Raw genomic sequence first — 11,386 nt, forward strand, 5'->3', positions numbered from 1 at the left:
TAATTTAAAAACATTCATGGGAACTTCGATACTTATTACTTTATTGTTTATTATAATATTATTATAAATTGTATTATAGAAAATTTAATTTTTAATTTATTTTAAGATATTAATATTTATTTATATCAAGAACTTTTTTTGCTGTTTTATGGTATGTGTTCATATAATTAACTTATAGTTATATAATTTTTACTACTTTGCTCAATTCATAATTATCTTTTGTACATTTTACATTTAAATATTTTCAAATAACCTGTTATTTCACTGTTTGCACTTTGTTATTTTACTTTGTTAGTATTCGCTATTCAGTATTATTATTTATTAAAACAGTATTCATTAATGCACCTGTTAATGAAATTTTCCAACTAAAAAATAAATAAAAACATTTTAATACAAAATAGTTAACAATTAGGTAATGTTTGTGATCATAGATTATGTATTTAATAATAGATGACTTATGAATATAGTACACTGAGATGTATGAATATGATTAATGAATGATTGAACATAAATTAAGAAAAATATTAAATTTAAAAACTAAATTCGATTGTTACATAATGCACACATCAAGGCAGTTCTTTAGGAAGAATTTCATCGTAAAGTATAGTTTTCAATATATTATTGGCAATTTGCAATGCGAATTCGACAGTGATCTCTTCGGCGATTGGAGTGATAATATCCAAAACGACTCGACGGTTTTGGTGATAAAACGCTGATGCAGTTTCCGCTAAAAATATTTAAATATGTATATATAAATAATTATTAATTAAAATAGACGATTTAATCAATTGTTTTTTTTTTGTTTTGAAATTTAACCACTTTCATTATGTACATTATCATGAATTATGTATGACGTACCTACATATTAAAATAAACATTAGCTTAAGAATAAAAATTTTTCAATTTACATATTAAAAACAAAAAAATACAATTAAATTAAATAATTGAATAAAATATATTCGTAATCTAGTATAGAGCATACTTAAGACATCATTGTTTTTGTTGATGTTTTGGGGTATTATTTTGCCATTTGCGTCTCCAACTTTGAGTTTGATTCGAATATCTTTAACTTGGAAGTATTCACGATTCTTTTTGTCTTTTAATACTTCAAGACTTGCTTTGACGTCAGCTTTTGTGTTAGCTGTGAATACGATACTAATTAATTTCTGATTATATGATAAGAATATATTACTTAAATAAATTGTGGTTCAAAGAAACGGTTTAAGTTTATTTAGTTTCACCAAATAATTAATATTCGAGCCTTTAATAATAACACGCTGTTCGACGTACTTGGTTTTAATAATACAATAATTATTCATTAGTTTCTTTACACTATATGAAATTGAAAACATGTTGAAATACTGCATAATATACATTTGAATAATTGATGGCTGGTGCCCTGGCAGCAGAAAAAATATATAATTTTCTGAAGACCCATTTCAAACCGGACAGAAATGCGTCTTCAGAAAATTATATATTTTTTCCGCTGCCAGGGCACCAGCCATCAATGCTTGATTTTTTTGTTCTAATTCAATTTCGGTATCTTTTTGTGTTTTTTTGTTAATTATTGATCTATTCTGTGGTGAATAAAAAAAGAAATATAATAATAATTTTTATATATTCTATAAACTTAGTACTTACTAAACTAAATGATATACACGATAAAATAATAATCATGAAACATATGATTTTCATTTTGTTTTTGTTATTATTTTTTTTTTTAATTATCAAAGGATCACAGTCTTCAATCTAAAAAAAAATACGAAACATTATTATTTCCAGTTACAAATTATTGGAAAAACATTATAATATAACTAGCAGTCACGTAACTCGCTATAAGTGAGTACCCAAGGTCAGAGACACGACTTTAAAAAGAATATCGTAATAAGTCTAGTAATCACATCACAGATTTCTATATAGAACTAAAGATTAAGCTACCGACAACAACATAACAATATAAATACATATACAACGATATAAAACAATTTATTGAATCAAATACAGTATTGTAGGTACATTGGTTAATAAATACTAGACGGTGAATGAAACATCAACGTAATTATACGCGAAAATCTAAGCAAAAGCAAAAGAATCTTTCGGCGTCCGCAGTATTAATCACCGTTCACAATCACACGAAAAAGATTTGTGAACAAGACGTATACGAACAGCTTTCGAAATACACGTACTACGCAACAGTTGGGACGTAAAAAACGCGAAACAGATGAATACAGAAACGTATTTAGGAATTTTGCGCCCCAGGTTATCTGAGTGCCATAACTTTTTTATCACCCAAATGACCTAGGTACCGTATTATATCAAAATGCTTTCCTAAATTTACCACCCGGGGCCCAAGCTCCCTCAGTCCCCCCCTTAAATACGTCACTGAATGAATAAAAATAAAAAAAAACCGAAGGAAACGTTGTCGGCGGTCGTACTCATTACCGCGATCGCGTTTACTACGAATAATATAATATAATATAATATAGGAAGGAAGATAATATACTTACATCAATTATGCAGGAGCCACAGTAATTTGTATTCATACCTGCAATGTATAAATATTTTTTAATACGAGTAAAATAATAAAACAATATTAATATGTTTGTGTATCGTAACCATGTATGGGATATTATTTGTTATAAGCCAGTAATCCTTATAAAAATACAATATTTCGAACAATATATTATTACCTATTTAAAATATTTAAAATATTTTAAAGCATTTAAAATGTTGATAAAAGTGTGGTTGCATAAATCCCTTGCAAAAATAACAGACTGTGACAACAATCTATAGTGTGAATATGAAATGACGCAAGAAACCTTCAACGATTTAAAAATGCCAAAAGATGATTCAAGATCAAGATTCGCGACCACTATATTATCATTGCATTGTAGCAGACGATAACCACAATTATTAGCTTTATAAAATACGCACTAAAGGCATTATAACAGACGGTGACTTCCCATACAGCAAAATAATATTTTTAATATACTTTCAAAACGTATTTCAAGAAACGAAAATGTTTTTAATTAGTTTTCATTACATTGTAAGGACATCTAACGCCATAGTTACAATAATTTAACATTTAAAAATAATTTAAAGATTTTTTTTTTTTGTGTTATGTGCTCCTTTAAGGTTATAACTTATAATTATTAAGTATTTAATTGACAGTTGTCCATGTATCGTTGTTTCGTTATCTTCTGTACATTTTTTTTACCTAACGATTTAAACTTATTAGTTAATAGTTGTGCTCTCCTATTCCATCCAAGTATCAAATGGCAAAATGTTCCAAACATATTTTGTTGTAATTAGTGCACATTTTGGGTAATTTACAACTTGCATTCATGCCATAATTAGTACACATGCTGTGTCTATTACTATATTATATTAGTAAAGACCGTTTTGTTGGTAATTTTTCCTCGAGTTAAGTATTTTGGAATTTAGTCTAAGTAGTGTTTTTTTTTTTGGAGTACCTACCTATTTTTTTCATCAACTATTCAAGATTTCATAGTGTCAACCTGATTTGCATCAATCATGACACACATATTTTTACAATTATAACATGTACCTTTTATGTTCACCCAGGATACAAATGTAATATTATCAACACAAAAGTTAAACTTTTTATTTAAAAAATGTATTCTAGTATTGTAAGTATCTAACGTGAAACTATCTAAGGTTATGACACGGCCTAATTGTATTGGAATTGTGTACACATTTTCGACAGAGGATAAAAATCTGTAAGACAATTGTAATTGCTGTTTTAACGACAAAGTGTACTTAATATTTTTTCGAGATGTGATAGCATTAGCTGCATCTTTAAGTTCTTTATGTTTGGCTTCATATCGCATTGATGAAAACATAGATAATGGACCTGACTTTTGAATGATGAGTGGATAATGTACCATGTGATGATGTTTTGGTTTCAATCCTATACCAAATAGTTTTAAGTATAGTTCATGGTGTTCCAAAATTAAACATTTTAGTAAAATAGTATCCTTTAGTCTAATACATTTTTGAAAAATAATATCAACTATTTTTTTAAGAATAATATATAATGACCAAAACTCAGAATTATTGGGAACTAAATCCCCAATTATAAGTCCAAAGTATCTAGTAAAACATAAGGATTCTGCAGCTGACATTTTTATAATTCCATGTTTTAAATTTTCGGTTGATATCAATGTAGGTCTATTACGAATATCTATAGGACCATAATTGAATGTTTCGATTCTATTGTTTAATATTTCTACAGTAAAGTACTTAAAGTCAAAAACCATGTATTTTAAAATTAATCCGATATCATACTTGCATACACCCTCTAGTATATCGTGCATAATATCTATACTGTAATTTTCAGTTGCCCTAAAAGAATTTAAATCATTCCAAGTACATTTTTCTTTAATACCTGTTTGAGATACATTGTTAATTAAAACGTCATCGTCATAGTTATTAGAATTTCTTAAACTACCATCGTTTTGCAATAGCTGTTGTTGACATTCAAATTTTGAACTTTTACAAAATCTACAGGGATATCTAGCAACAAAACTTTCTACAAATCCCAGTATGGAGTGTATACCAAGATTGTCTCCCAAAATCAAACCAATAGAAAAAAAAATTTTAAATGTTTCATTATATACTATTATGTCTATTCCAACAGTCTCTAAAAATTTAGTTCTGAGATTAGGTCTTTAAATATTTTCTTATTTCCGTACTGTTTTTTATCATCAGTTTTAAATAAAGAGGCAAGAAATATATGATCTAAGGAAGAAGATAGTTCAAATGTCAACTTAACGACCATCTTTAAAAAATTTATACTATAGTAATTAAACAAAAATTATGTATAGGTATATTTATACTTACGTGTATACAAATGACAGCAAAAACGTATTGATGACAGTTGACTAATTTACAAGCGACAATTGACAAATTAAAATTTAACACTTAAGAAAATTTAAATTTCAAATGACGCAATGACGATGACGGACACGGAAAAAAAACAGTAAAAGGAAAAGCCGATTTTCGATCACTCAGTCACTGCCATAGAGGTAAAAAACCCGAAATAGGTAAAAATAAAAGTAACAGTGTAACCACGAGCCGTTGTCCAGTGTGGCCGGCGCCCGTTGTCAGGTGTAATATTGCGATAATTACTATAACAATTTAAGCACTAATAAAATACTAAAATCTTTTAATTGAAATTACCAAAATATAGGTAAAAAAACTAAAAATATTCAACTATAATTTTATAGTTAGGCTTACCATCTAAAGTTAGTATTTCTTACTATAATTTAGTCAAATTAACTAAATATTTTTCAACTAAAATATTTTAGTACATATTTTTTTCCGTGTACCTATTTTTTTCATCAACTATTCAAGATTTCGCCAATTTAGGGTAAGTAAAATTTATTTATAACTCTATATCAATATTATATGTATATGTGTGTATGCCATTATGCATTAAGTATGAAGACCGTTCAGATGACTGTAAAGTTAAAACTACCTATAGGTACATAGATTTGAGATCTAATTAGGAACATTAGGAATTACAAACAAAAATATAAAAATACTGTTAGTATATTATGCAAAGTACAATCGGAATACCAATTTAACATGTAGTTAGAGTTTGTTGCATGCATATTAGACCGTTAGTCAAATCTTGGTTTATTTGATTGGTATAATACAATATATATTTTAAATACTATAATGATTTATTCTATTCATAATTTTAGATCTTATTAATAAAAAAATAGTGGGTAGGTATTTAAGATCATAGTTATAAAACCTAATGAAAAAAAGTTTTACTTACGTGATTAGTCATATTGTTTTGACCAATATGACCATAACATTGCAGGTATTAAATTTCAATCCTATTTTTTCCTGTGAATAATTTTAGAATTAAATTTCTTATCATCTCTTCATCTCTAATTAAAATGTATATTAAGCCTTAAATTTTAGGTATAAAAATGTATGCTTATTATAGATATTAATTAATTGTGAATGTCTTTACCATATTACAACTGATGATAGGTTAAATATTTTTTAATTATCTTTTTAAACCAATATAACTTCTACAATTGTATCTAAATTATTTAAAAAATGCTAAATTCTCCTTATGCAAATTAATACTTATTAAGTAAGATATCCCTATACTATCTATAGTCAATTATTGGTCTAAACTTGATTGGCGTCTAGTCATTATGCTGTTTCGCTGTCAGACTGTAAGAATATATACACATTTAGATTTAGTGATTAAAGAAATAATTTAATTAGTAATTTAATTATGAATAGGTACAGTAACTGACTATAGACTTTAATATTTAAATGTTAACTGTTTGTCTTGGAATCATGATTATCATACAATAACAGAAAATAAAAAAGTTATCTCAGATAACTAAGTATAAAGTTCATAAGTCAACATCGTTAGTTTATATTTATCAAATTAAATTGATTCTTTTGTTTTGTATTTTTATTATGTTACATTGTTACCTAATAAAGTATTTATTTAAAAGATTAAACATACGTAAATGATAAACAGAGATCCCATGTAGGTATGCATGAGCCTTGAAACTTAATAATTTTATCTGTACTCAATGAATTGTGTTTTTGATCAGTCATAATTGTAAAAATATTTGTAAGAATTATAAAGGTAGGAAGTGTCTAGTCTTAGCATAACTGAATACTTAGTAAAAACTTGGTAAAAACAATTATTGTTGTACTTTATTTATTTGTTTGTTATGATAAGTGAAAACCAGTACTAACTAGTTTTCAATTTAAACTTCTAGAACGAAAATCATAAATTATAATACTTAAAGTTGTTTAATATCTTTTTATTGTCAATAAATTATAATGAGACAACTGTATAATAAATTATGTATTAGTTACTAATTAGTTTTCGCTATTCAGTATTATTATTTATTAAAACAGTATTCATTAATGCACCTGTTAATGAAATTTTCCAACTAAAAAATAAATAAAAACATTTTAATACAAAATAGTTAACAATTAGGCAATGTTTATGTATTTAATAATAGATGACTTATGAATATAGTACACTGAGATGTATGAATATGATTAATGAATGAGTGAACATAAATTAAGAAAAATATTAAATTTGAAAACTAAATTCGATTGTTACATAATGCACACATCAAGGCAGTTCTTTAGGAAGAATTTCATCGTAAAGTATAGTTTTCAATATATTATTGGCAATTTGCAATGCGAATTCGACAGTGATCTCTTCGGCGATTGGAGTGATAATATCCAAAACGACTCGACGGTTTTGGTGATAAAACGCTGATGCAGTTTCCGCTAAAAATATTTAAATATGTATATATAAATAATTATTAATTAAAATAGACGATTTAATCAATTGTTTTTTTTTGTTTTGAAATTTAACCACTTTCATTATGTACATTATCATGAATTATGTATGACGTACCTACATATTAAAATAAACATTAGCTTAAGAATAAAAATTTTTCAATTTACATATTAAAAAAAAAAATACAATTAAATTAAATAATTGAATAAAATATATTCGTAATCTAGTATAGAGCATACTTAAGACATCATTGTTTTTGTTGATGTTTTGGGGTATTATTTTGCCATTTGCGTCTCCAACTTTGAGTTTGATTCGAATATCTTTAACTTGGAAGTATTCACGATTCTTTTTGTCTTTTAATACTTCAAGACTTGCTTTGACGTCAGCTTTTGTGTTAGCTGTGAATACGATACTAATTAATTTCTGATTATATGATAAGAATATATTACTTAAATAAATTGTGGTTCAAAGAAACGGTTTAAGTTTATTTAGTTTCACCAAATAATTAATATTCGAGCCTATAATAATAACACGCTGTTCGACGTACTTGGTTTTAATAATACAATAATTATTCATTAGTTTCTTTACACTATATGAAATTGAAAACATGTTGAAATACTGCATAATATACATTTACCGATTTGATAGCATAATTTCATATCTTTTGCTACTTACTTATATTCCCTCTAAATATTCCTTGACCTTGGAGTGGAACAACCATTAAACGACCGTCGATGTCGTACGTACAGTTAACGAATAAATTCGGGAGAAGAATAGTTCCTTCGCCGTTCAGCTTTTCAAGATTTACCCTGCAACAATATAACATCGCAAATTAAATGTTTTTATTAAGATATTCTCGGTACCGTGTTGTCATTGATGTCAAGTTCTTTGGAAATAATAAGCGTCTACATCCACCAAGATATAATTAAAGATATTGCGTAACGATAATAGTATTATGTGTTGTTATTTGGTCCAGTTTTTGCATCAGCGCAATTTTGTGTTGTGCAATTAATAAAGAAAAATATTATCAAGATATAGGGAATATATTTATTTTTTTAATATATAAAATCTACCGATTATGTATGGAATATTTCGACAAATAATTCATTTAAATGTCGTTATTGTTATGGTCAACTGTCAATATTGTAAAACACGACACACTGTGAATACTGAATAATTTTGTTACCACTTTCACCGAATCACGCGTTTTTACTTTTTTCAGATATTATTTGAAACACGTGTGTAGTAGAATGTTTATTTAAAAAAATAATGTTTAAAAATTTAGTTAAGAGAGTATTGTTTTGGAACGTAAAATTAAATTAAATTCAAGCTTGAATTATATGTAGGTATATTAAAATACATTCATTTTTATAATAATTTAATGAATTATGTTTTATACTCACTAACACACTAATACCTACGTTTAACTAAAAATCGAAATACAAATTTATTTAAATAAATCGAATTCAAAAATTTCAAATTTCCACTAGTTTACTTAAAAATTCAAAATCATAGATATCCGTATAATTGTATTCTTATTATTTTTACTTTGTATTTGTATTTGTATTTTTTGTTTATCGATATAAGTAATAATATATTATAACTAAGAATTTTAAATATAATGCACATTTATAATAATAGGCACTTTTTAATTGAAAAATAACCAATTCATTACCTAGCGTTGTAGAAATTAAATAATTTAACAATATACCTACCTATTTTACCTATATCTCATAACATAATGAATAATAACTGTGTGATGGACAGATTAAATATTAATTTTGATTTCGATTTTTTAATACTTGACAATTTAAAAGCGATGCACACATTTTTATCTGTGTGTATTAAATTTTGAATTGTAAATATGTCATATTGACAATATGTGAAACGCATATAGTTATACATATTAAATAAATATTAAAAAATAATAGAAATATTTAACATATCATTTTTAATAGAACCTTTAGTATTTTCACTTAATAATAAAAATTTAATTAAATTCCAGAAAACATAGCATTTTTGTTAAATGGCTTGACATATTTAAAATTAAATTAAAATCAATTTTTTTATATTATTAAATGAATAAAGGTGTTAAACTATGTTTTTTTATTACAATTGCACTAATATACTATTGATTTTTAAAAGCAAAATGTAGATTATATTATTATGCCATTTAGTGAATAATGAATATTCTGATATTGGCGTTTCCAACGTAATAAAAATAAAAAATATATAATTAAAAAGAATAAATGGGTAACAAACCTGTTCAATAAAACTACAATTTAACTACTTACTTGAGATTGTTGAGTACAAATTTAGAACCACCCCATGCTTGTATATCTTTAATAGTAGCCTTAACTTTAAGGGCATCCTCATTTCTATTTACTGCCACCATAGGTATGACCATTGGTTCCAAGGCCGGGATTTGCATTTTGGGTATCCCTGTGTAAAAATGAAAAAAAATGAATTTATTTTGTATTATTTATATACATTTTAAGTAAATTAATAAACTAAAATCTTATTTTATAAACACATATAAATTACCATTAGGTAACTCGGGTCTTAGAGATTCGATAGTTTGCAGTAAACATTTTTCTAATTGAGGATCACTCCTTTTACACACGTGCACGAAGTTGGCTGAAAAATAAAATTACATATGAGTAAAAGTATATTTAAATTATTTTATTATAAATTATAATATCTATTAAAGTATAAAATTAGTACCTAATATAAGATTTTATTAATTTAAATTTTGGATAAGATCTCATACTTCGATTATCGTCTTTTTTTTTGTTATTAATTGTTTATTTATAAAAATAAAAATACATTTACTCACGTAATCTTTTTGCTGTCGTGTGTTGAGTTTGTAGGACGATTAGCGTTATGCTGATTATTGACAGGAACATTTGTCCTCCCATTATTAACTAAAATTATTAATTCAAAATGTTATTTTTATTGCGTATAATAGTCGATATATGTACTATTGTACTAAGTCACAAAATCTTGAATGCGTTTTTCAAAAAGACATTCATTGTAAATCTAGTATTATATATTATTTACTAAAGTTTAAACGTATTTTAAAATTAAAAAGGAAATGATGATAAAAAAAAGATTTCCTTTAATATTTGGTTAGGTTGAAACATTATCAATTATATTTTTCAATTACTTAGCGAAAATGATAAATTAAATACGTAAAATAATTAATTTATATTGTATTTCTTGTATCCTGTTATACCCGACCGTCATGATATTATGTATATACAATACATATTAAATTTTTTAAAGTTTGTCTATGATTTCCATATACATCAATGTGTATATTATACACATGAAATAGATATAATTCATTATTAACAAAAGCCAAAGGAGTGAGGAGAGAACAAGATTTCACTGCAGAAATGTATATATAGAGTTCGTGTACAAGCAAAGCGATCAACATAATCTTCTCGTCTCTGAGGCTTTACAGAGAACATAAGAGTGAGTTGTTTGTATACCAAATTAGATAAATATAACTAAATAATATAACTGGACTATAATATAACTATACCTATATTTAGACTTAAAAAATAGGAAATCGATTTTCGATTTATTTGAAATTCGTGTTTACATATTATTAGGTATTTATGTGAAATATACAACGGCATCATATTATTATACTTACGTTTTCTTAAACGTTTAACGATGAAATCGATAACACTGATGGTCATGTGTGCGTGTGCTTCCTTTGCGTGTACGGCAGTGCCCTGCGATATCGCCTCGCAACGTGGATAATAATATTATAAATGGGTATTATCCTTTCGGCGCTGCGGCGCGGTCGTATAATATTATATCAGTGGCCGGCCGGTCTCACTTGTCAGCGTTATATAAATTGCCGAGGACCTCGGCGGCGGCGGTGGCTTGTTGAGCAACACCATATATAATATAATAATACATTAATACTTACTGCCTATACCAACTATAATAATAATATGTGACTTCTTGCCCTCTCTACGCACATGTACGAAGTTATATTACAGGTACCTATACACACGTATTATGTATATTGTATGTCATGTTCTCTTTCTC

General features: G+C 26.3%; 1 protein-coding gene across 3 annotated transcripts; it reads right to left on the minus strand.

The window, feature by feature from the left end:
• Window positions 1-413: 413 nt before the first annotated feature.
• On the minus strand, window positions 414-11,185 carry LOC114128808 (circadian clock-controlled protein daywake-like). Of its 3 annotated transcripts, none has more exons than XM_050203093.1 (7): window positions 10,983-11,185; window positions 10,158-10,245; window positions 9,866-9,958; window positions 9,616-9,763; window positions 7,997-8,130; window positions 983-1,141; window positions 414-727 (listed from the first exon to the last, which is right to left on the minus strand). In XM_050203093.1, exons 2-7 carry the CDS (start codon window positions 10,237-10,239, stop codon window positions 567-569), a joined length of 777 nt encoding a protein of 258 aa, XP_050059050.1. In that variant the 5' UTR covers window positions 10,240-10,245; window positions 10,983-11,185; the 3' UTR covers window positions 414-566. The 3 variants fall into 3 exon arrangements, with proteins under 3 accessions (XP_050059050.1, XP_050059052.1, XP_050059049.1); XM_050203095.1 differs by lacking the exon at window positions 983-1,141 and adding an exon at window positions 7,561-7,719 and having other exon boundaries at window positions 10,983-11,184; XM_050203092.1 differs by lacking the exons at window positions 414-727; window positions 983-1,141 and adding exons at window positions 6,812-7,308; window positions 7,561-7,719.
• Window positions 11,186-11,386: the final 201 nt, after the last annotated feature.

This window comes from Aphis gossypii, chromosome 3 (assembly GCF_020184175.1).
Source record: "Aphis gossypii isolate Hap1 chromosome 3, ASM2018417v2, whole genome shotgun sequence".
Lineage (NCBI taxonomy): Eukaryota > Metazoa > Arthropoda > Insecta > Hemiptera > Aphididae > Aphis > Aphis gossypii.

Bases quoted from the DNA above. Each gene is read 5' to 3' on its own strand.
- LOC114128808 (XM_050203093.1), bottom strand. From the start codon at position 10,239: ATGGGAGGACAAATGTTCCTGTCAATAATCAGCATAACGCTAATCGTC. The intron at 9,764-9,865 runs GTAATTTATATG...ATTTTTACACAG, and splicing joins AAGACCCGAGTTACCTAATG to GGATACCCAAAATGCAAATC. The intron at 8,131-9,615 runs GTAAGTAGTTAA...ATATTGTTGCAG, and splicing joins TTTGTACTCAACAATCTCAA to GGTAAATCTTGAAAAGCTGA.